Below are 26,950 nucleotides of genomic sequence, written 5' to 3'. Positions count from 1 at the left end.
TCAGGAGAATAAGAGGGGTGAGGAAGGATATCATAGCTACAGGACCGTGCTTTTGTCTGAGCAACATGCGAGTTGTGAACCAGGGCGTTATCCTGCAGGAGGCGGACACCTTTGGCCAGTATACCACACCTCTCAATTTTGATGGCCTTCTACAATTTCTGCAGCAGTGAAGCGTAATATGTCCCAGTAATTGCGGTACCCTTTGCCAGGAAATCCATCATCATTACTCTGCACTGGTCCCAAAAGACCGTGAGCATGACCTTGCCCACTGATGTTTGGACATGTGTCTTCTTTGGAGGTGGTGAGGCAGAGTGCTTCCATTGTTTGGACTGGGATTTAGTCCTTGGGTCATAATGATGGACCCATGTTTCCTCCTGAGTAATTAGTCTGGCGAAGAAGTCATCATGGTTTTCGTGACATGTGACCAAAAGAGCCCGTGAGCATGTGACTCGTTCCTGCTTCTGGAAGGGTGTCAACAGCCAGGAAACCCATAGTGTGGACACCTTTCCCGTTTGCAGATGGTCATGGATGATTTTTTCTGCAGAGCCCACCCTGATCTTGACATTTGCAGTCAGTTGACGAACGGTTATGCGGTGATCCTCCAAAATGGCGGCCTCCACTTGCTGGATGGTGTCTTCATCAATGGCAGACTGTGGTCGCCCAGGAATGGGAGCCGTTCCACCAAAGTCCGACTACATTTGAACTGACAATGTCAGTGCTTGACTGCGTCATACGATGGGGCATCCTCCTCATAAGCCCCTTGCATCTCATCGAACATCTCCCATGGTGTGCGGCCTTTCAAGTACAGGAACCTGATGCATTCAACTGGTTCCATTATCAGACGTTACTCCACGTTAGCACCAGTAACAGAGAAACTGTTAGGAGTGCAGAGCTACAAATTACCACAGTACCTATGGAGAGATGTGGAATTATACATGTGCAATTTCATCCTCCTACAATAACCGGAAGTGAAATCTTTAATAAACAATCCTCGTAGTACATTTTTACTTGGGCTTCTCACCCAATCCCCTGCACTAAATCCTCCTCCTCCTTCTTCTTCTTCTTCTTCTTCTTCTTCTTCTTCTTCTTCTTCTTCTTCTTCGGCAGGCTTTGGGTAGGCATGGAGATATGCAGGTATTGTATTGGGGGCAAGCTGCAGTCTGTATTCATATATCCGATATGATTCAGTGGAAGAGAAAGGTAGCAGGAGAGCGAGAGAGAGAGCGCCATAGTCACTTGGAATCCTCCCCTTTCTGTCCAGCTAATTCTTTTGCCTGCCAGTTCTCCATGGATTTAGCAATGACGGAATGGTGCAGAGTTCATCTAGGCTGCTGTACAGAAATGTGTGGTCCAATAAAGTATTCAATAGCAGCTTCAGTCTCTGCCTGAAATTCTAAGCAGAAAAATAAATGTGCATTCTGTTTGGGTGTCTGCAGAGTTTCCTTCTGCACTGTGCATTAAAGGAAAGGCCTGCATGTTAAAATATCCTCTTCCAGGCTATAAACCAATATTCTTTTCTTCTAGATTGGAGTGTCTTTTAGAAGAGTGCGGAACCCGGCCTATTAGATTGACGTTGTGCAAAACAAGCAAAAATGAAATATCCTCTGGCTTTGTTATGATGTCATAGCAGGCTGTTAAGATGTGCAGCTCTCAGTTTTCATAGGGCAGTTTTTTTTGCAGAGACGTGTGCACCTACAAATCACACATTAATTTCTTAAAAGTAGTCTGAAATGTAAAATAAACAATCGGATGCTTGGGGAAACCCACATACTGCATTCATTGTCATGTGCATTCAAATAATAATCCCCCCCCCACAAGGTTTTTAGTTTTGGATTGAAGAACTGTATTGATATTATTGTTGTAAGCATAATATAGGACAGAGGTCAGCAAATGGTGTTTCCACCAGAAGGGTGCTCTTGGCTGCCAGCTTGCAAAGGTGGTCCTTGCATAGGAGAAGCACCTGAGCCATGGTGTGGGCCAACAGGTCATGGGAGGGGGGTACGTTGAGGTGTTTCCCACACCTGCTACCCACCATGAAGTGACCATCCACTAAAAGGAGTTTGCGTGTTCAGACCCAGAAACCTCCCCCCTGAATAAATTCACACATGACTCAAATTTTGGTTTGGTTTTTGGCAGAATTTAGGCCACAACTTTATTGATTACAGAAAGTGACTGGTTGCACAGGCTCTGGTTCGATTAGCTCCCTGCCATGTAGGTAGTGCTGGTGCTATGCACCAGCATAGGTCAGCCTAGGGTGAACAAGCGGGCACGGGCTAACTCTGTCACCCAAATGTACCCCTGGACTGAGGCAGGGGCACAACCCCCTCACAAGGGTTGACCAAATCATCGAGCCCCTGGATTCCTTTAACGGAATACCCTTCACATAGGGATGGCGAGAGCGTTCTCCCATCCCTATCACCTGAACCAGAGCCTATCCGCAACCTTACAAGTTGTGACGATTTGCTACACAGCAGGCGAAACCAAAATGGCAACATTCCTGCCGTGCCCCTGTCCCAACGACAGACGACACACAACGGCATAGCAAGGTCAAGTGCGAAGCCCTAAAAGTAGGGAGAGGTGGGTGGGTGTTCTGAATGCATGCACCGAAAGAGGAAGCTCTGGGTCACGTGCATGGGTATATATAGGTCCCTTGATCCATTTAGCCTGCGTCCCATTGGCCTGATTGAACCCTCCATCAAGGGACCTACCAATCGGGTGTTGTGGTTATCCAAATGTACCCACCCACAACCCAGGGTTTGGTTGCCAGGTCTCACTGCAACAGGGAGGACCCGATTTCTCACTATGACCTGGAGTTTAAAGCATAATTCAGTACAAGGAATATCAGTACTGGAAAGCACTACTGACAAACAGTAGGATTGCAGCTTTGGTGGGGATGATTCATGGCTGTAAGCATTAAATACTCTCCTGCTTTAAAATCATTAATCCCTACTTCTTTCAAATACATTTAATTAAAAAGTTCCATTTTCCAGTAATTGCTCTTTTATTTTATGTAACCTCGAAATGGACTTCTGTTGCAGTGTAACTGTGTTTATGTAAACATCCATCTGGCCACAGGGCATGAATCTAGAGGTTTGTAATGAAGTAGAGGAGATTAAGAAACTCTGAACTTACGTCCTTTTTAAAACAAAAACCAAAGAGCGTTTGTGTTTGCTTATAAGTATAGAGCCAAGCCAAATTCCAGGAAAGTGAGAGAGAAAAAGCTCATGGCAGAGATAAAATTTGAACCCGTGTCATCCAGGCCTGATGCCATTGGGTGATTGCAGTGAGTTTGACTCGGGATCCAGTGGATCCCAGGCAAGCTCAGCCCTGTCCTTGGAACACCTTGTGTTAGCCATTTTGTTACTCTAGGTGTTGGTGCATTCATGGTTTTAAGGATTCGTCTTTCTTTCTTTCTTTCTTTCTTTCTTTCTTTCATTGAAAAAATTCATTTTGTTTTATGAGACGTATGTCATTCTCAATTTCAATTTGAGTGAGGACTTCTTTGATGTAAAACTTGGGTAGGCATGGGATCCGGCCCAATCGCCTTCTCAATCCGGCCCGCGGACGGTCCAGGAATCAACATGTTTTTACATGAGTAGAATGTGTCCTTTTATTTAAAATGCATCTCTGGGTTATTTGTGGGGCCTGCCTGGTGTTTTTACATGAGTAGAATGTGTGCTTTTATTGAAAATGCATCTCTGGGCTATTTGTGGGGTATAGGAATTTGTTCATTCTTCTTTTTTCCAAAATATAGTCCGGCCCCCCACAAGGTCTGAGGGTCAGTGGAGCGGCCCCCTGCTGAAAAAGTTTGCTGACCCTGTTTACATTGTAAACAGATTTGGTGAAGCTGAAAAAAGCCAAATCACTTTTATCAACCACATTTATCAAGGGTTTGGCAGCTTATTAATCATTCCTTTAGAAAATCTGTTTTTACTTGCAGGGCTTTGACGGCAAACAGTACTTTATTGGTTAAAGGCCAGGGCTACATTTCACTACCACATTACTACCCAGGGTAGTCCTGTGCTTTTCTGCCATTTATTAATGCAGCAAGTTTCCTACAATTCAGTCTAAAAATAGAACCGGTTATGTGAATTACATGACATTTGAGCCTGAGCTGAAGTGAAGAAATGAGATTATTTCGTATGGACCTAGAAGAAGATTTGTTACAGAAGCAGTTTGTTGAATTTCACCTTACATTGTTACTTCTTCTTTTTTTACATGATTGCAGGCATGTATATTATACTTTAAGTTGCAAGCTTTAATCAGTTTAACTGATAGATGAATCAACTAAACTAGAGTTGATTAATTGACAAGGCCCAGTTTCATCCACTGAGCACATAATTTCATCAGAGGGCTATCATTTAAGGACACATTCATGATAAATGTTAAAGAATGCTTTGTTTTTTGTTTGGTGCATTACTGTTTATGTGAGATGAAAAGGAAAATATTCAAGATAGATGTGACTTATTCCTACTGGGTGGTAGTTTTTAAAAAAGTTATCTTACATTTCATATGTATAACATTTACATGATTTTATTTATGTACTTATTTTCTTATTTAAGTATTTGTATATCACTTTTCTTAAAAAAATAATAATCAGAAAGCAGCTTCTATAAGTCATACAGAAAATTTAAAGAATAAAAAAATGAAATGTGAGCAATAAAACACAATAAAAATCCTATTATATAAACATCATAGATTGAATTGAGCAGTATTAAAATGTAGACATACATAGATCAGAGCAGCAAACCAGTTCCATCAAAAGCTTCATTGAGTATGAATGTCTCAAGTCATGGGTCAGCAAACTTTTTCAGCAGGGGGCCGGTCCACTGTCCCTCAGACCTTGTGGGGGCCAGACTATATTTTGGAAAAAGAATAATGAATGAATTTCTATGCCCCACAAATAACCCAGAGATGCATTTTAAATAAAAGTACACATTCTACTCATGTAAAAACACGCTGATTCCCGGACTGTCTACGGGCCGGATTGAGAAGGCGATTGGGCTGGATCCAGCCCCTGGGCCTTAGTTGGCCTTCCCATGTCTTAAGTGGTAAGAGAAGTACATCAAGGATATAGCTGTCCTTGCCACTAGAGGAAAGAAGTTCCATAACCAGGCACCACCACCAAGAAGTCCCTGCCTCATTCTACACATAATGAGCAATATTTAGTTGGGGCTTCCTCTTCTGATCTCAAAGCAGGTTAGTATTGGCAGAGGGGTTTTATTGAATACTTGGATCCCCAGTCTTCCAGGGCTTTATATTTTTACTTCATTCCACTTTATATATGTCAGCAGAAGCACCTTAAATTGGACCTGCTGACATACAGACAGCCTGCACAGATCCTGCACATGAAATTTCATCCATTTTGAGACAACATTGTCTCTGGCAATTGGGCATGCTGATTTTTTCAGCTTTCACATTTCCAAAATGAGAGGCGCTAAAAAGTTGTAGCATGGCTTGGGAATTCAAAAGATATTTTGGTTAAATTAATATAATTTAGTAAGTAAGTAATTTAGTAAGTAAGGTAAGTAAAATGTGGGTAAATTGCATAGAAATCATTAAAAACAATTGCCAAGTACTTGCAGTTATATTATATTATTATATTATAATTATTATATTATATTATATTATATTATATTATATTATTATATTATATTTTATATTATATTATATTGCATTACCTGACTTTTTCAGAAGGTAGAATTAAAATTCTTTGGTTTCCCAAAAGCAGTTTATGTGCTTCTTCATAAAACATAGACTTACCAAGCTAAATGTTACCCAATAATAATAGCAGATTTGAATTCCTCACACCCAATATTGTTAAGACTCATATATGTATAGTTTCATACCCTACTCTTGACAGTGCATATCTATGAAGGTCCAGGAACTAAATCTCAGTTCTCAGGCAGGGAGAGGTCATATGGGAGAAGGTACCCTGTACTTACAGGTCAAAACCAGCACCTTTAATTTAGTGCAGATATGAATTAGAATTAAATGGCGGTCTTGCCACATTGGTGCCATAAGCTTCTGGTGAGATGGCCAAAGACAGAGCTGCAGTCTGCACCCGATGAAAACTCTGCAGTAGCCAAGCTGAGAAGTCAACAGTGGCAAAATTTTGTAATTCGTTATTTGATGAATAAAATGGTTAAAAGGCAGATTGCCTGAAAGTTTTATGTGATCAATTGGGAGGCTTAATTGCAGTGGCGTAGCGTGGGTTGTCAGCACCCGGGGCAAGGCAAGTAATTTGCGCCCCCTAACCCGTGGATTTGTGCCCCCAAACCCATGGATTTGCGCCCCCTAACCCTAACCCCCAGATGTTGCGCCCGGTGCGGCCGGCCCCCCCTGCACCCCCCACGCTACGCCACTGCTTAATTGTACCCTTAATTGCTTTTGCTTTTTGTCGTGGTATTTGGGGAATTCATATTAAAAAGGTCATCAAGTACCTGAAATAATAGTAAAGCGTGTTCTCATTCAAAGAGAGCATGTGTTGCGGTGGGGTTTTCCAAGCCACCACCCCTGTTGTTGGGTGGGTAAGGCTAGATGGTCTCTGGCAGATCACCCGCCCACCCTCCTTAATTTTAGGTCTCGTGTGTTGACCTTGCTATGCCTCTCATGGGGTCGTCTGCTTTTGGGGCAAGGGCTTGGTAGGAATTTTGTCCATTTGGCTGATTGGCTGGTGCCATTTGGTTTTTGCCTACTCGTAGCAAATTGTCACAACTTGTAAGGTTGTGGTTAGGCATTGGTTAAAATTTGGTTGGTGGAGGGGTAAGGGTTGGCTGTGCCTGCCCCTCCAATGCTGCTGCTGCAAGGGAATTCCGTTAAAGGAATCCAGGGGTTTGCCATGCTTTTGTCTGTATCCCCGGCAAGGGGCTAGGGCCATGCAAGCCCCTGGGAGTATGCAGGGAGGGGTGACGGTATGGTGCCCAGCCCCATTCTCTCCCCAACATTGTTTTCCCCTACTGGCTTTCACTGGAATCTGGAAGTCAGTTCTGTCCCCAGGTGGGGGGACAGATAGGCCTAACCAATGCCTAAGCAACCACTCACATTCATGTATGTTAATAAAGTTGTGGCCAAAATTATGCCAAAAACCTTAAATAAAAATTCTGTGTGATGTGTGCTTTATTTGGGGGGGGGTGTCTTGGGGACCTTGACACGCAATGATCTTTTATGCCATGTGGGTGCAGAATGAGTGCATTCCACCTTTAAAGAACGGTCGTGTATGCAGGTCCTGCCTCCGTGCTACAGATGCTCGTCTGAAGAGAGTAATTTGGACCTCCAATAATCCTTCAGATCAAATCCAAAGCTTAGGGGCTCCATTTGGCTTGAGGGAGAAGTCACCCTTGGGGCAGACCTGTTGCATCCCCTGTCTCTCATATGCCTGTAGAGCGAGCGCATTTCATCGAAACGTTTTCAATTTGCCAAATTTCACTTTGCCTGAACGCTTTGAAGTGTGCTTGAATTATTTTATTTTTTTACGACTGTCACTTGCTTTGGATCGGTGATGACCTGAATCAGGCGAGCCGCTTTCTGGAGTCCTTCCGCACTTCAGCAAGCTGCCAAGGACACACGTCAAAAGTGACAGTGGGAGCGTTTTCATAGTTGGAGTGGAAAGCTGCAAACAGATAAAGGTCTAATTGTTGCACAAATAGGAAAAGCTGGCAGTTTGCATATCAGAAGCATCAGGTGTTCGGATTTGAGTCAGAACTGCTGAATAGCGGATTGTTTGCCTTTTGGAGGAATTGAGAGGAAGGAAATGTCACACACGGACACCATGTGACGGGAAACAGCACGCAGGGAAACCAACCTTTTTCCCATGCTGTTTCCTTTAGATACCGTTTGCACGGGAATCTCTGCTAGGTCACAAAACATTTCCAAAAGGGAGTAGAAGAAAGCTTTTTAATCTGTAAAGGTAATCAGGATGTCATCGCTGAATGGTGATACTTTGAACCAGCTTCGTAGAAGAAAGGAAAGCACTGGTTGTAGCACATTGAAAGGACCAAAGGCAAGTTTAAATAAATATTATCTGGGGACCAATAAATAAGCTTCTGAATTTTGCATTCTGGTCAGACTTACATTGCTTGTATCAGCCAAGTAGGTTTCAGATTTAGGTCTTAGTTCCACGGAAGAGTCCCTATTGTCTATGAAAGTGATCTGAGGTTCAACTCCAGATATCTCTAGTTAAAAGGAAGTCAGGAAGCAGAGCTAAGACATGGGCCTATTGGACCATAGGCAGTGCACAGCCTGAGGGACACTTGTATGTCATGTTCACACTTTAAATTTCCAGATCATGTACACCATGGCTAGGCAAACTAAGGCCCAGGGGCTGGATCCAGCCCAGTCGCCTTCTAAATCCGGCCCACGGTCAGTCCGGGAATCAGCGTGTTTTTACAGGAGTAGAATGTGTCCTTTTATTTAAAATGCATCTCTGGGTTATTTGTGGGGCATAGGAATTTGTTCATTTGCCCCCCAAAAAATATAGTCCAGCCCCCTACAAGGTCTGAGGGACCAGTGGACCTCTGCTGAAAAAGTTTGCTGACCCCTGATGTACACTTAAAAATCTTATGTGTACAACATCAAAGTACATAATGTGAAGAGGCCTTTATGATATGTTACTCCCATGCCCCAAAACACTACTGTATCTGTCTGTCTAATCTTTCCGTCTGTCTCCCAATCTATTTCAATTTATACATAAAGCACTCAAGGGGGGGTGAGAGAGAGAGAGAGAGCGAAATCATTTCCAACCATCAGTTCCATGCAGCAAAATCCAGAACTCTATAATATCATGTAATACAATTATACATATCTAATCTGGTTGTGATATTAACTGCTCTGTAAGGTAGGTCAGTATTTATATACCCAAACTGCAAATGCAGAACAGGGATGAAAGAGTGGGTAGCTGGCTATGGTCTTGTTTCTTTATATTTTATATATTTTAGGCTTTCTTACCTCACTTTTCCAACTCCCACAAGCTGTCCAATGCAGCTTACAGCTAAAATACTAAAATATAACCATACACATTTGCTTTTCCAATAGCTAAACAAGCATTTCAACACACACAGAGAAGGAGAGAGAGAAAAACGGAAAGGATAAAAACAAATCAGGCAGCAACCAGGCCTTGGGGCTTGTCAAATTGAAAAGCTTTCAGGTGATGTTTAAAGATGGTCAGCATGAGAACCAAAGAAACCTGGATGAGGAGTTTCACACTGTAGACTCTGCTAAAGAGAATACCTCCTCGTGTGTTACCATTAAAACTGAGCCTCGAAAGGCAGTGGAATGCAAAGAAGGGGTCTCTGCTGATGAAATATATGGATTGATCGACTAGTTCATAGTAGGGAAGATGGCACTTAAGTATTCATATCTCAACCTCACACAAATTAAAAGATGGTAGCCAACACTTTGAATTGGGCCTGGAATCGGAAGCCAACATTGTTGCAACAAAAATGCAGAAAAGCGATTCAGTCAGAATTCTCACTGCTGCATTCTGTCCTAACTGAAGTTTCTGAACAATTTCCCAAGGTACATAATGTGTGCTACACTAATTTGATGAGCTGTGGCCTCCATACCTCAGGCCACCTCTATTCCAGGAACGGATACCTAAACTGTATAAGCACACTCCTGGCCACAGCTATTACCTATTATTAGCTATTATTCAGGAACACTTGAAAATTGCAAACCTTATCATTCAAGGGGAGCGTTACCACATCAAAACCAGACTGAAGCCCATACTGAACTGAAGCAGTTCTCCTGGCCAGTAGAGTCTCTGTCTTGTATGGATTAAGTTTCAGTTTGTTGCTGAACCTGACCAGAGCAAATGATTCAGGGCAGTGGCTGTCTCCCAGACATATGATGAAAACGAGTGATGGGGGGGGGGTATCCTATTTTCCAGGGGCAGTCCTAGATTTACAGAAGCCATCCTGGTTTCTGATTTTATCTCAGAAGGTCCCACCCCACCCCCCCCCATTTTCATTCAATAAATGTCAGAGGGTATGGTGTTATGTGACCCCTGAACCAAGGAGATACAGCCTGTAGAAGACATCTGAAGGCAGCCCTGCATAGGGAAGTTTTTTAATGTTTTATTATGGTTTTTATATATGTTGGAAGCTGCCCTGAGTGGCTGGGGCAATCCAGTCAGATGGGTGGGGTATAAATATTATTATTATTATTATTATTATTATTATTATTATTATTATTATTATTATTGACGTCTCTGTTTTCATTGGAGAAGTGTTGGAGGGTATGATGGCACTGTACTCCAAATTTCTAGATGCGCTCCCTCAGTGGTTTCGTGCAAATATTAAAGAGCATTGAGGCCAGAACAGAATTCTGCAAGACAAGCCTGGCCAAAGTGTCTGGAAATTCACCAGCACAACTTTTGGAATCTAGCCTCTAGGAAGGACTGGAACTAAGTCCCTTTGCAGACAATTTACAGTAGGATAATTAATATAGTATGAGAGGTTCAGCAAATCACAATCCCTCTACCTACTTTCTGGCAAAAATCTCAGAGTGGCCAATGCCATTTCAGTCAGAAAACTGCACTTGAAACTGGAGAAATAGATCTAAATTCTGTCAGAACCATCTCGAGTTGGAGTAGCCGCCACATACTTGAACATGTTGATCTAACATGGGGTATTGGAGAGCTAGTGAGATTCATAGCAAATATTACGACAGAGGTAAGATTTTAAACTAGTGTCTTACCAGCTACAATATACAAGCTATTTTAAAGTTTAAATTGAAGCTTTCAAAATGCAGTTTTAAGCTTAAAGTGCAGTTTGAGTATAGCTGCATGTTAACTTCATACCCTCCAACATTTCTCCAATGAAAATAGCGATGACCTATAATAATAATAATAATAATAATAATAATAATAATAATAATAATAATACTCTGCCCATCTGATCGAGTTGACCCAGCCACTCTGGGCAGATATAAAAATATAGTAAAACATTGAACATTAAAAAACTTCCCTATACAGGGCTACCTCCAGATGTCTTCTAATGGTAATATTGTTACTTATCTCCTTGGCTCAGTGGTCACATAATTCCATACTATCCAACATTTCTCCGATGAAAATAGGGACAGCCTAGAGAAAAGTGGGATGTGGGTGGTGCTGTGGGTTAAACCACAGAGCCTAGGGTTTGCCAATCAGAAGGTCGGCGGTTCAAATCCCCGTGTTGGGGTAAGTTCCCATTGTTCAGTCCCTGCTCCTGCCAACCTAGCAGTTCGAAAGCACACGGTGCAAGTAGATAAATAGGTACCGCTCCAGCGGGAAGGTAAACAGCGTTTCCGTGCGCTGCTCTGGTTCGCCAGAAGCGGCTTAGTCATGCTGGCCACATGACCCGGAAAAACTGTCTGCAGACAAATGCCGGCTCCCTCGGCCAGTAAAGTGAGATGAGTGCCACAACCCCAGAGTTGTCTGCGACTGGACCTAACGGGCAGGGGTCCCTTTACCTTTAAGGAAAAGCAGGACATTCCAGGATCAAATCAGAAACTTGAATGGTTTCTGTAAATTGGGGACTGCCCCTGGAAAATAGGGGCACTTCGGTCTGTAACGCCTATGCTAAAATTGAGAGCCTAGATGGCTTGTTAAACTTCTATCTGTTTCCACATTCTGTTTATGCTGTACAAAATAGATAATCAGTGGTTTAGTCTGAGAAGGTGATCTTACATATTTCTCTGAACTCTGGTTTAGAGGCTTCAACCATCTGATGTCACATGTATTTATTTTATTTATGAATTGTTTCCCATGAGACATCCCAGAGTGATTTGCAATATATAAATTTATAAAACAGTTACATATATACAGTAAAAACAGTTAAAACAGTTGCGTATATGAAAACAATTTAACAACTATATTTATTTACATAAACAATTATAAACACCACGCACAAAGAACCAACTCAAGTCCAACACAGTTACCAACTGGAACGAAGATCTCCATCTTTATTCCAGATTCTGCAAAGACATTAAAGAAGATTTCTGCCTGAAAAATAGTCCTTCTTGGGGCAATTTTGGTGTAATGTAGTTTGCATCCCTTTTTAGGAGAAACTTCATAGATACACAATCCATACGCTCTTATTGGTATGATCCTGCTCATGCACTGCCAGTAGACTGCATCTGGTTTAAGCAATATACAGAATTATGTCTTTCTGGTTTTGATGCTTTTTTAGGATTTAAGGGCTGTTTCCATTCTAGGTTTTCAATTTAACAACTTACAGGATTTTAAGGGGAAAATATACTTTCAAGAAATACACTGAATATACTTGCCATATGGCATGCATATTACTTTTTTTTTAAAAAAACCACTGTATTCCTTGCTTAAAATGCAAAGGCCAACCAAAATGAATTAGCTCACTTGAAAGTACTGTAATTTGCATTTCTCTTCCACGCCAAGTGAGGGTTTAGGTTCCTTAGCTGAGTTATTTCTGCCACCTGGTGACCAGAACTGGTAGAATTACAGTAGCTCCAATTTCCAATGGAAATATAGGAATGATTGAAGACAACCAAAATATGAATGAATATAACCAACCGAGAATGTAAATATTAGTTCTGTACTCCAAAAACTGATCTATTCTTATATGAAATCCCAAATGACTACAGAAGAACTAGCAGACATAATACATTGCAAGATGGATGTGTTTATTAATTATAACTCCAGAGCTGGACATTTTTATTATGGCAGAAAAATGTTTCTCTCTATATATCTGTAAATAAAATTAGTACATAAACTTGGAGATCTGGGTTATTTTAGGACAACCTTATTATCGTGAGTTTCGCTCGTGTGATATGTTTGCTAATCATAAATGTAGCATTAAAAAAAAATGTTTGGCAACAGGCAGGGCAAAAAACACACAATTGCTATAAAAATACAAAACTGCCGAACCAGCACTACAACCATACAATCTAAATTTAAAGAGAAAAGTCTGCAGCAAATACAAGTCAACCTTTCTCAAGTGAATGCTCCAAAGAAGGATTGCTTTGAAGTACCAAATTGATTTTTCTGGGCAGCCCATTCCAGAAATGGGTTCCCTCAGCTCAGAGGGCCTAGGTAGTCACCACCTACCTCATCTCAGAATATGGAGGCACTCACACCTGTTGAATGGGCAGCTTTCTGCCAGAGAAGACCATCTTTCGAATCCCGAGAAATTAGGACTTAAGGGCAAAACAAATGCTGCAGAACGAGGGTCAAAACCTGAGGTGGTAGCATAGATTGCACCATCACTTCAGGTTGCAGGTAGGAAACCACGTTGAGTTATTAGGTAACAAGAAAAGAAAAGTAGATTTCTAGATGTTTCAGAAAGGTTTGAAGCAGAACATACCCCCCCCCCCCCCGAATGTCCAGGGATGCTCTGTTAGGCTGAAATCCTCCTCATAATGGGTGAGTTAAAATCTGAGGCTGGTGAGGAGTAGCTGGAATGGCTAGATAATAATAATAATTTTTTATTTATACCCCGCCCTCCCTGGCGTGAGTGAGTGAGTGGGTTAGACTGAGTCCAAACCAAAGGCCAGGCGGAACAGCTCTGTCTTGCAGGCCCTGCGGAAAGATGTCAAATCCCATAGGGCTCTAGTCTCTTGTGACAGAGCATTCCACCAAGTCAGGGCCAGTACTGAAAAGGCCCTGGTCCTGGTTGAGGCCAATCTAACCTCCTTGGGGCTCGGGACTTCCGAAGTGTTATTTGTGGACCTTAAGGTCCTCCATGGGGCAGGAGAGGCGGTCCCGTAGGTACGAGGGTCCTAGGCTGCATAGGGCTTGAAAAACGAAAGAAAAACGAAGCCCTCTTCACTCCCTAGAACCCCCATGCTCCTTGTATGTGTGTGCCCTGAGCAAACCAGCACCTCCTCGCTTCACCCCACTTCTGGTGTGCTCACCCTTCTGGCATTCGTGAAGTTAGAGTGGGAAGGACGGTGAAAGCACAGATTGCGAACAGAAAGAGATGCATAAGCCTGTGTATAACAAAAAGTAAAATGAAAATTGTAGAGGAAGAGAAATAAGTTAGCCTTGAGGTATGAAAATGTTGTATTCTGTATGTTTCCTTCCATTCTTTATATACCTGTACAACAGATTAACACAGGTTACAGTATTCTCCAGGAGATACAAAAAGGATGCATTTCCATAAGAAAAAAAACACCTCCCAAATCCTCAGTTGGGTAATAAATTTATTTGAACCAACCAAAACGTCACAAAATAGGGAGCAAACATTTGAGTTTCCAACAACTCTTAATCTGTTAAGACATTGCACAAAGCTGGAAATGGGGGGGGGGGGAATAAAAAGCAATAAAGTTATGGCCATAGTGTTGGTTTTTAGACTCAGTTCCAAGATGAAAACTGCAGACTATAGCAGTCTCCATGTGCTGCATGTGTCAGCTTGCACAGCTAGAATTCTGGGACAAAGAAGCAATGGCTACTGCCTGTTTTTGAAAGCACAAGCGCTGGATGTTACCCCAACCTCATCTGCTCAGAATACAACTCAAGCCAGAGAAGAAATTGAGTTGTCCTGCTCACCTCATATTTTCAAAGCTGCATTCTAGATTCCTGAGCCCAGAAATGTGAGCTTCAACAGCGTCACTGCTTGAAATGCATATCACATAACTCTCTGTTTAGCAGAAAGCATAGGAACCAGAGACTGAGGCAATAAGCTGAGTTTCAATTCAGACTAGAAGTATGTTTTTCAGCAAATGCAATTCCTTTTAAATTTGCTTTCCTGCCTTCTTTCTCTTTGCAGTTGTGTGTAATATTGGAGCCAATGCAAGAATTGATGTCAAGGCATAAAACCTATAATTTAAGTCCTCGAGATTGCCTGAAAACATGCTTGTTTCAGAAATGGCAGAGGATGGTGGCGCCTCCAGGTATGACGCTGTACATTTCCCATAGACCTTTGAGAGAGTCCTCGCCACAGAAATGTTAGCTCTGGCCAGATCCATGTCGACCCATCACTTGGTCAGCTAACACTTTGCATTGCCAGATGTAGTAATTAATTGGCTGAAGGTGTCAGGATCAGGTCCCCTTGGCAGCAGAATCAGCAGCAGCCATTGTCCCAGTGGAAGATGACTGATGGGTGTCTCTGAGGAGAATCTGCTCTGAAGAGGAGCTATGAGGTGAACGACTCCACTTCACACCACCTCAGGGAGCTATTTGGGTTTGAGATCTATGAATGGTTAGAATGCTATATCGGAATCATACCCCGTAATTTAAATTTGCTTTGAGTTCCAGGCTAACGTGTCCAGTGTTTAGCAGATTCGTTCAGCATGCGGGAATTTTAAACCAGGGGAGGAGAATGCCGTTGTCTGTCACTCTCGTTTCCCGGCCCGCACTGAGAGCTGTCACTCATTTTCTCTCCCGTGTGTCTACTGTAGCAGAGCCTACAAGGCAGCCAGCAACCAAACGGAGGAAAAGGAAAAACTCCACCAGCAGCACGTCCAACAGCAGTGCCGGGAACAACGCCAACAGCACCAACAGCAAGAAAAAGGCGGCGGCAGCTGCAAACCTGAGTCTTTCAAGTCAGGTACCTGTAAGTCTCACCTTCCTGTTAGGCCTCCATATAAGATGACAGCCACACACACACACACACAATTCACATAGGCCAAGAGCCAAGCAACCATAAAATGGTTTCTGCGTGTGTACTGCGCTTTTAGTCCCTTCTCTAAATGGCATTTCTGTATTCAGCCCAGAAATGCTTCCATTCACTTCTCTGTAAATGAGGAAAGTAAAGCTGATAAATGAAAAGGCAATCCATTGCCTGCAGATGACCACTTTGTGCTAGAAAAGTGGCTAAGTCAGCTCCTGATCCTGGACAGTGCTGAGTACAGCGGTACCTCAGGTTAAGTACTTAATTCGTTCTGGAGGTCTATTCTTAACCTGAAACTGTTCTTAACCTGAAGCACCACTTAGCTAATGAGGCCTTCTGCTGCCGCCGTGCCGCCGGAGCACGACTTCTGTTCTCATCCTGAAGCAAAGTTCTTAACCTGAAGCACTATTTCTGGGTTTGCGGAGTCTGTAACCTGAAGCGTATGTAACCTGAGGTACCACTGTATTGTGAAAATTCTGTTCTTTGCAAGTGCCATATACAGGTGTTCCTGTGAACATTCAGCAACAGCCTCTGGTGTCTGAAATTTCCCCAGGCGTTACCCAAAAGTACTTTTAAGCATAGCTTTGGAACCATAATCACTAAAAATTCACTTAAAAACAAGAAAGTCAAGATTATCAGGGAAGTGTTTTCTGCACCTAGAGCTATGTTTTTCTTGCGTGGAACTGAGACACACCTGCACTCCTGGCATTACTGGTCAGCCCTCCTTCTCCTTCCAATTAGGCAATGATTACCCCCCCCCAAGGGACCCAGGTGGCGCTGTGGGTTAAACCACAGAGCCTAGGACTTGCTGATCAGAAGGTCGGTGGTTCGAATCCCCGTGATGGGGTGAGCTCCCATTGCTCAGTCCCTACTCCTGCCAACCTAGCAGTTTGAAAGCAGGTCAAAGTGCAAGTAGATAAATAGGTACCACTCCGGTGGGAAGGTAAACGGCATTTCTGTGCGCTGCTCTGGTTCGCCAGAAGCGGCTTAGTCATGCTGGCCACATGACCCAGAAGCTGTACGCCAGCTCCCTCTGCCAATAAAACGAGATGAGCGCCACAACCCCAGAGTCATCTACGACTGGACCTAACGGTCAGGGGTCCCTTTACCTTTACCTTTAACCCCCCCCCATGACAAATTATGAGAAGAGAGTCTCCTTCTTGCCAGTGATAGCTGCAAAGGTATGCCACAACAACAACATATTATTTATACCCCGCCCATCTGGCTAGGTTTCCCCAGTCACTCTGGGTGGCTCCCAACAGAATATTATTATTAATAAAAATAATAAAGCGATAAAACATCAAACATTTAAAACTTTCCTAAACAGGGCTTCCTTCAGATGTCTTCTAAAAGTCAGATAGTTGTTTATTTCCTTGACATCTGATGGGAGGGCGTTCCACAGGGCGGGCGCCACTACCAAGAAGGCCCTCTGCCTGGTTCCCTGTATCCTCACTTCTTGCAGGGAGGGAACCCCTTGGTGCTAGTTCCCAGTGTCAGGGCTGAACGACTGGGGTGGAGACGCTCCTTCAGGTATCCCCATGAGGAGCCTGTTGGACAAAGAGGACATTTCAGACAGCTAGGAAATAATCTCATCATGGAAGAAAATGACTTTCCAACCCCCATCTAGGAGCTTCAGGAAATGAAGCTTTAGTTCTTTTTAAACAATCTAAACCTCTCCCAAGATTTTGTTTGTTTTACCTTCTATAATGAATATATTGTGGAAACTCTTAAGTCAGGTTTGCATCACACAGTGGTTGACCAACTCCATGAAATGTGTTGCTGTTTATGAAAAAGCTTTTTTTAAAATTATAGTGTGTTTAGAAACTGATGGTATTTTGAACTGTTGCCTGTTGTCCCATTTAGTTGGCTGTCCTTCATTTGTTCCTTGATGCCCTGGCATAAGCCCTTTGGCATTCCCCTTTACTGGTCCGAGCAGGTGCCCCAGTCTCAAACAACTCCACATCCTCAGCTGTTTTGTAATCAAAAGCTGGCAACTATTTTCCCCACATATATATTTTCCATACTCCAGGGATTATGGACCTGCTCTTTGAATCAGTTTGTTTTGGGTTAGGGATAATACTAAACATTACTTGGAACTGGACATTTTCAAGTTCATCATCCGTACACAGATAGCGATTTTAAAAGTAGAACAGAATGGAAACATAATAATATCGATTACCGTATTTTTCGCTCTATAAGACGCACCAGACCACAAGACGCACCTAGTTTTTGGAGAAAGAAAACAAGAAAAAAATATTCTGAATCTCAGAAGCCAGAACAGCAAGAGGGATCGCTGTGCAGTGAAAGCAGCAATCCCTCTTGCTGTTCTGGCTTCTGGGATAGCTGTGCAGCCTGCATTTGCTCCATAAGACACACACACATTTCCCCTTACTTTTTAGGAGGGAAAAAGTGAGTCTTATAGAGCAAAAAATATGGTATATTCATGAAGAATCCATTCACCTTACAAGGTGGTTGTGTGCCATATTTACCATGGACCTGCACATTCTGTTTTTTTTATAACTCAACAAGCTGCCATGGGGTTGTTTAAGGGTAAAAACAAAGAATTTTTTCCACAGGTGTGGTAACGTAGAGAGTTCCAGCAGTACAGCTGCCTTTGGCCACACTAAACCAAGCACAGCCTTCAAGTGGGGTCTTGCTCATAGATGTCAACTTTCCCCATTTTTTAAGGGAAATTCCCTTATTCCGAATAGGATTCCTCACATGAAAAGGGAAAAGTTGATAGCTATGGTCTTGCCTTGATACACATTTTGCAAGCATAGACTCACCTGTTCGTACACTGACTATTGCTGTTTGTAACCATGAAATGAGCGGATGTAGCTGAATCTTGCAAGCTGCTGTGACTAGCCCTTAGCTGTGTGTGTCCCCTGCAAAAGAAAGCCCTAGGGTTTAATTCTTGGATTCTGCTTCTCAATCCATGAGCAGGAGCTAGGAGCACTCCAACGCTGCAGCCTCAACCCTGGGAGGGATGGAGCCTTGTGTCATTCGACAACAGTAACCCCTACTGGCCAATTTAAGGAGAAGCATTGAGGGGCTGTAAAAGGAGTCACTTCCAGTCCTCTTCAGAGGTTGGTGGCTATTGCACTAGGGAGTTGAGATGACTTGGTGTGGAATTAATTGGCGGGTGTCTTTGGTGTTGCTTTCCAAGGAGCAGAGGGTCCCACTGTGGGGCAGAAAAAATGCAGCTGAGCCAAAGATGTGGACAGAGCTTCACTGAAATCAACTGGAACATTAGTTGCAAGTCCAGTTGATTTCAGGAGGACTTGACACAACTGGTTTCTCTGGATCAAGACCACAATGTGTGTTTTTTTCTTTCTCTCTCTTGATTGGTACATGGAATGAACACAGGGCATTTGCATCTTGTAGTGAAAGCTTTGTTATCTTTATAAGATCAGATGCCAAGATGCAAAATAAAGCTGTGGTGTAGCTCCAAGGTAGACAATATATTCTAGCTAATGCAAGTAACCTGCTGCCATTGATTGTGGAAGTTAATAATACAAGTGGTTAAAATAAATCCTTCTGATAACCACTGGCAGTTGGCACGTTATGAAATGATCAAGCATCCCTCAAAACGTTTGATTGTAAGGTAAAAAGGTAAAGGGCCCCTGGGTGGTTAAGTCCAGTCGAATTTGACTATGGAGTGTGGCTCTCATATCTGCTTTCAAGCCAAGGGATCTGGCGTTTGTCCACAGACAGCTTTTCCAGGTCATGGGGCCAGCATGGCTAAACTGCTGCTGGTGCACAGAGGACCGTGACGAGTTCCAGAGCACACAGAGACACTGTTTACCTTCCCGCCAGAGTGGTACCTATTTATCTACTTGCACTGGAATGCTTTCAGACTGCTAGGTTGGCAGATAGATAGATAATACTTTATTCGGCTATAAGCCCACAAGGTAAAACAAATCAATAGATAAAATAGCAGAAGCTGGGACAGAGCAACAGGAGCTCATCCTGTCTTGTGGACCCAAACTGCTGACCTTCTGACCAGCAAGCCCCTGAGGCTCCGTGGTTTAGACCACAGTGCCACCCACTCCCTTGGTTTTGATTATGGACCTTGGCGGTGCATAAATGCTGTGGTTTTTGAGCTGTGTTCTCCAGAAGAGCAGTAATGACAGACGTGTGTCTCTGAAAGAACTTGCCCATCCATCTTCTCCTGCAGTGTGTAACCACAGGAGAGTGTTGGTGTGACCTCTCTGACACACTCACAGTTGCTTGCAAGGGGCCTAGTTAGACTGCCAGGGCTGCACATGAACTGTGTGTACTTCAGAACTTCCTGGGCAGTCTAGTCAAGGCAAAAAGGATTCCCGGAAGTTTGGAAGTTTGAAAACCACTGCATTCATGTATCACTGTGGATAAATAATTCCATGTTTTCCCTCATAAGTTCTTGAAAGGGGCTGCCTCAGTGGGCATAGCTCCAGCTGCTCTCCAGCCTCAGTACCCACAACCTGCCCCCCTTCAGAAACCCACAAAATGAGACATGAGTGGCAACAATTTCTGCAAGATAAGTGAGCAGTTGTGTGCCCTTCCCTCCACCGGGTATTCTGTACGGACTAAACTGGTGGTGATGCTCAAGGGCCTAGGTGCCTCCAAATGGAGATTAATACCATGCCCAAGGAATACAGAGAGATAAATCACAGACTGAACGACTCTGTATGTGGTTTACAAAAATTCACTAACAAATGTACGACGTTTCGACACCTTCTGAAACTTGAAATATTAATAATATGTACAATGCCCAAATAATAATGACATGCGCAACTCAGTATTTCAAAGACAAACAGTCAAAATGTTCCTGAAATAAGTCCATGAGAACAACTCTCTATATGGATACTTGTGCTGGTGTGATCCCAATGGAACTCTGAGAACGAGATACTCAGATTTCGATCTCTGTTTTGTGAATCTTCTGGTTGGCCCAAAAGGGAACTCTAGATTACAGTATATATAGCATGTGTATAAGAACCTCATTCAATGCAAACTTCAGACAATGACAAAAATTCTCAGCATAAGGAAAACTCAATGCATTATTACACTTGCATACAAGGGCAATTCAGTGCTCCACTAAATAATTCAGCTCCAACCTTAGAATGGCACTGTGGGGATTAGGCAAATTGATGGAGCCACAGAGCTATGAACCACAAAATCAAAATGAAGCCTCTCTTCTGCTCACAGGCAGGGCGCCATCGAATACCAGTTTCCAGGGCATTAGCAGGAGAAGGCAATTGCCTTCAAACTTTGTTTGAGAGGACAGCTACTGTTTGAAACAGGATACTGGACTCCAGCAAGGCTCTTCTTATGAAGTCCTATGTGCAAGGAAGTCCTGATTCACACAGTACTACCCTCTCTCTTCTTTTTTGAGAGGGAAGGATTGTCTGAATCACAGGGCATCCCTGCACAGAAAACCCCCCAAAAAACTCCTTCCACCAGAGTTTTAACTATCCATAGAAGATCTGAGTCATCTGCCTTTAAACACATGCACCTCTCACTTTTGTTTGGCTCACAATTCCTTTTCACTGTCTTTTTATATATGATAACCACGCCCCCCCCAGGGTCCTTCTAATGAAGGGCCAGCAAAAAAATAATCATCATAATTTTAATGCAACAAACCATGTGTTTTTAAATATTGCTCCATCTATCTTCCATCTTCTAGGTTTGTTAATTAGTTTTTGTGCCTCCCTCTGATTTCCTACCCCCACGCCGCAAAAAAAATGTTTCCACTCTGGGTTTTTGTTTTGTTTTTAAACTATTTAAGAACCTTCAATTTTGAAATCACATATGCAAATGTTGTAATTAATTCTAGATATCCTGAATTTTAGAAGTAAGCCACTGCCACCTTCCAGTAGTTTCCAGAGAAAAGACCACGAAAGCAACTCAGAATCACTCCTTTGTGATGCTGGTTTGGTCCTTGCACAGAATTTTCCCTTCTCTCTGCATTGAATCTCTCTACAAACTGTTGGAAACTGGTGACAAGACTGTACTTTAATTAACCACGCCCCCTGTTTAATTAGTTGTTTAGGGTTTTGTTGCTGAAAATAGTTTTGGTAAAATAAAATAAAATAAAAAATACTTTATTTACCTTGAAGACATTTTATAACATACAAAAGAAAATACCCACTCACCCCCGGTGGGACATTCTGCCTCTGTCCCAAGACACCCACAGTCTAAATGTCAACAGAGGGGTTGGCAGAAGCACAGTTAATATCACCACGCAGAGAGAAACTTTCTTCTTCTTCTTTTTCATTTTTTTTAACTGATTTTCCAAAATTTTAAAACAAAGAAACATAAATCTTAATTACACTTAATCCAATCTTAGTAACCTTGTTACGTGACTTCCTCAAATCCCCCAGCTGAATTTCAATGTATATCATTGTAACAGTTTTCCAAAACTAATTTTCTCATAAAATTAACTTAATCACTTAACATCTTTCTTTTCATTTTAAATTTAAACATGTTATTCTCTAACATTGCATATTTAAATCCTAAGCCTATCTGGCATTTGCAAGTTTTTCCAATTAAGTTATCTTAACATATTTGACTAAATAATCTTTGAATTTCATCCATTCCTCCTGGTATTCCTCCTCCTTCTGGTCGCGGACTCTTCCAGTCAGATCGGCTAGCTCCGAAAAGTCCATCATCTTCATTTGCCATTCCTCCACTGTTGGGACTTCTTGTGTTTTCCAATTCTTAGCTAACAAAATTCTAGCGGCAGTTGTGGCATAGAAAAACAATCTAACGTCTTTCTTGGGCAATTCCAAACCTGTTATTCCAAGAAGAAAGGCCTCTGGTTTCTTAATAAATGTATATTTCAACATTTTTTCCAATTCATTATAAATCTTCTCCCAGAAGTTTTTCACCTTGGGGCAGGTCCACCACATATGATAAAAGGTACCTTCTTTTTCTTTACATTTCCAGCATAGATTATCACTATTATGATATATCTTTGCTAATTTTACAGGAGTTAAGTACCATCTATACATCATTTTCATAATGTTTTCCTTTAACACCGTACATGCAGTGAACTTGACCCCCTTCCTCCACAACCTTTCCCAATCTTCAAACATTATGTTATGTCCCACATCTCTTGCCCAATCTATCATTACAGATTTAACTTGTTCCTCTTTTGTATGCCACTCCAACAATAGATTAAACATTTTAGACAAGTTTTTAACTTTAGAGTCCAACAACTCTTAAGACTAGTTTGAGATATCTGTGGGGTTTTAGGCCTACAGGTGGCAACTCATAGATGTACTGACTGAGAGGGAGTTCAGGACATCAAAGGGCAAGCAGGGACAATAGGTAGAGTTGTTATAGATAATACTAAGATGTTCTGAGGCAGTTGGGGCTGACAGTATTGGTGAGAGGTCCAGACACTATTACACCTTCCCTTGCTTTTAACACAGCATTTACAACTGAATTATTTTCACCATTCAGTCCCTTGCAGGGTTTGTTAAAATGTCTGTGTACAAATATGAACTTCAGCGAGGGCTGAATCACAAGAGGCTTGCCAGTGACGCTGCGCCAAAAGATGTGCCCCATAGATAGGTTCTTTCCACTGAATGCTGTGGTTAGAGAATCTCCTTTAAGCCGTGAGCTCCAGAAATCCCTCTAGTTCCTGTCTGGCACTCTGTCTTAGTACTTCATGCTAGCTAAAGATCAGCAGAAAACCATCGATGTGCAGTTGTACTTGTGGTTATGTGAAAGGACTGTTTGCACTCACAGCAGCAATGGGACAGATCCTTTTCTTCTTGCCCCTTCCGGCTTTTGACAACTGGTAGCTTCATCGGTGTAATTATAATTAGCGTTCCTGTCTTCCTTTTCATGGTACCAGCTGGACAGATTGGTCCTCTCATCGCACAGATTGGCAGCAGCATTGCCTACACACAGAGAGGTGACAAACACACCACAAAATAGCAGATGGCAGATCCAGGGCTTGTTGGCAATCAGGGTTTCTTTTTCCTTTTTGCTAATTACTTAATTAGTAATGCAAATTGTCAAATCAGTGTGAACATTGTTTTTGTAGGTTTTTTTTTTATAAAAAAGCTCTACCTAAATTAATTACCATAATTAAGTGGTGAGATGTCAAGTGGGTTGCTTAGGGATAAGAGGTGCTGAGTTCTGTGTTCCAATGACTGGTGCATTCAAAGTAGCATTTGTGAGCTTCGTTTTAGCTGCCATAGTCAATGGCTAGAGAAATAGAGCAGAGAACCTCTAGCATAATCCATCTGGAAGTTCTCCTCCACAAGCCCCCTTGAAATGAATGGGAGTATACCTGAGGACAGCAACGGCTCCTCTTAATTTCAAGGGTGTTTTGTGTGAGGGAAACTTACAGATAAAGTGTGCCCTTAATTTGAACGTCTAAGTGTTGACACTTCACTCCTTTGTTGCTTGAAAACCACAAAACCTGAAATAGAAATAATTTACTGAATTGGAAAAGGGTCGCTGAAATCATTTTAAGCAACTGTTTAAATCCTTTCAGTGAAAGTTTTTTTTTAATGCACATTTTTCCACCTGTTACCTGCTATTGTCTGTATTTTGAACTTGAGAGTTAACAACAGACAAGAGATCTGAGCGTTAACAACAGAGTAGAATCCTACCACAAGTTTCTACATGCATAGGAAGAACACTTTGTTCCAATTTTTTTGTATAATAATTTTAGTCCATTTTAATTACAATAATCCAATAGTTGCCGCATTAACACAATACCGAATCAAACTACAATTGAAAGAGCCCATTATCCCAACCAAATTAAATAATTTTGGGTGACTTCCCGTGTGCTGGGTTTCAGGGTACAAAGTTCTCATTTATTTCAGGTTCCATAATCTTGCTTAACCCAATTCCAACAGTTCTGATATTGATCCTTTATTTCACTTTGTTCCATTTTTGAGCCTTACTATTATGAAGGGCACTGTATCAGTGCACTATATCAATGGGGCTTGCATTCAGGGATACTTCTATGAAATGGGTCACTGATAGACCAATGACTATGTTAGGCGTGGCCTTTTTTTCAGGCATCTTTATATAACAAGTGTTGGGTGCTTTTCACAGGATGTGATGGTAGTCGGGGAGCCAACGCTAATGGGGGGAGAATTTGGCGACGAAGACGAGCGACTCATCACAAGGCTAGAGAACACGCAGTATGATGCAGCAAATGGCATGGACGATGACGAAGATTTCAACAATTCACCTGCATTGGGGAATAACAGCCCGTGGAACAGTAAACCTCCTGCAAACCAAGAAACCAAGCCTGAGAACCCAACACCTCAGGCTTCCCAGTAAGTTGCCTGAAGCAAGTCACTATTACTCTATCGCAGCATCCTTTATGACGACAATAACTCCCAGTTTTCAACAGATGTAGAACCTATTTCTAAATGTGTACAGCTCTCTCTCTTTTTTTAAGTTAGGAAAATAATTTATAAGCTTCCAGACAGGTACCTTGGAAGCTCTTGCACATGACATGATACTGACACTGAACTGAATATGTAAGTAACACTTCATGAACATTGATTAAGACTCACATTTCAGTGGAAGATTCTTCCCAACTATGACCCCCCCCCCCACTTTATCCTTTAAAGGCCATATCTAACAGAAGACCATTAGTGATCAGGATCTATTGGCCATTTTAAAAACATGGTGAACAAAATACATCCTCTTTTCCAACTTGCTCCTGAGGAGGGCTATGTGTGTACACACACATAGTCATACCTTGGATCTCAAAACGCCTTGGCTCTCGAACAAATCAGCTCCCGAACAATTGAAACCCGGGAGTGTTCCAGTTTTCAAACGATTTTTGGAAGCCAAACATCCGGCGCAGGTTCCCACTGCTTCTGATTGGCTGCAGGACACACCTGCAGCCAATCAGAAATTGCGCCTTGGTTATTGAACGGTTCTGGGAGTTGAATGTACCTACCGGAACGCATTCTGTTTGAGAACCAAGGTAGGAATCTGTGTGTGTGTGTGTGTGTGTGTGTGTGTGTGTTTACATGCAGTTTCCTTCCCAGGTTAGCCATTTTAAAGGGAGGAAACAAGATAGGATGGAATTTCGTTAAGAAGAAAAGCTGTGCCCTAATATGTTTTGTGTTTAAGACCACGAGACCATGTCCATTAGAACAGTGATTCTGCCTCTTAAAAATACGTCCCATAAAATGTACAAATATGAGCTTCCCAGAGTATCAGTGTTACAAATCCAATCGCCCACACATTGCTTGTTACAAAGTATAATTTGTGAAATTAAAAATTATAAGGCCAGCAATATTGACTGATCGGAAGGAAATTGAAATCTGATCCAGACTTGGTTCTGATCCAGAGAAAATTGAAATCCCACGGAGGAGCTGTTCGGCAAACAGCATCCTTTAGACAAAGATAACGGGTGAGATTTCAGATTTCCGTCATGGGCTACGTGCATGAAAATCTGGCTGCTGGATGGTGAAGAGGAGGCAGCTAGGGATATAATGGAGTATTGCTCTTACCCAGATTGGGGCCTGTGCTGCTTTAGTGGTCCCTGAAGAATTAACTTCTTAATTGTTTCCTGGCAGAAATTGGAGCTCTCTCTGTCCTTGTTTCTTCCCCTCGTTGGTGCTGCCCTCCATTTTTTATTCTAGCAATTTTAAAAGCCCACTGCTTTACATTTGCAACTAATTACAAAAGCACCAAGACGGCTAAAAATGTAGTTTTGTTTCATCAAAGACCGGGGGGGGGGCGAATTGTGTGGAGAAAAACACCCATTCTATATGAGAGTTTATGCTTTGTAAAATTGCTGTGGAACTGAATTTTGAAAGCCATGTAATCCATTAATTTTGTGAGCAGTTTAAACAAAGACTATTTTTTGTGTTTTTATTATATCTTAAGTTTATTTCGTTGTTCTTTCATGCGATATTTCTTGTATAATACTTTTGTAAAGCTCTCCAAACTAATTTTTGATTCCGGTATATTTATGTGAAACTTTATAAAATAAACTAATTTTTTTCATTTACATATTAATATGTTCAATTCATCATGTAAAAGAAAAAATACAGCGAGTCAGTGTGTTATACGATACAACTGTATTTTATGTATGCTTTGCCAATATGTGTGCCAATAAACTGTGTTAACAGAAGGGCTTTGTGTGCTTCCTTATCAACAGAATACACACGTGTTATTTTACCAGGGTGAAATATTTGAGCCGCCCATTTTCGTTTTTGTATAGCACATGTTTCTTCTAATGACTTTTATGAACTTACGGAAGAGAATCAACCATTAAAATGTGAATTTATAACAGTATTACAAAAAGTAGGATGCTGCAGAGGAGAGTTCAGATGAGAACTCGTCGTGCGTTTGTCATTTGAATTCTACTCAATATTGATCCACACATAGCTGTCAAGTGTCCCTTATTTGAA

The 26,950-nt window shown here is 42.0% G+C and overlaps 1 protein-coding gene across 7 annotated transcripts in view; it reads left to right on the top strand.

The window, feature by feature from the left end:
* Positions 1–26,667, top strand: part of LDB2 (LIM domain binding 2) — a 234,256-nt gene extending 207,589 nt beyond the window's left edge. For 3 of the 7 annotated variants that reach the window (XM_083755044.1, XM_083755048.1, XM_083755043.1), the window contains 3 exons: positions 14,721–14,844; positions 15,352–15,506; positions 24,624–26,667. In XM_083755044.1, the coding sequence (XP_083611170.1) occupies positions 14,721–14,844; positions 15,352–15,506; positions 24,624–24,854 (510 nt within the window). In that variant the 3' untranslated portion in view covers positions 24,855–26,667. Of the gene's footprint in view, positions 1–14,720; positions 14,845–15,351; positions 15,507–18,506; positions 18,650–24,623 lie in introns of all 7 variants that reach the window. The other 4 variants (XM_083755049.1, XM_083755047.1, XM_083755046.1 and 1 more) reach the window with 3 other exon arrangements.
* Positions 26,668–26,950: the final 283 nt, after the last annotated feature.

This window comes from Podarcis gaigeae, assembly GCF_964106915.1.
Source record: "Podarcis gaigeae genome assembly, chromosome: 9".
In the NCBI taxonomy this organism is placed as follows: Eukaryota; Metazoa; Chordata; class Lepidosauria; order Squamata; family Lacertidae; genus Podarcis; species Podarcis gaigeae.
This window is presented reverse-complemented; position numbering and strand designations above follow the sequence as displayed.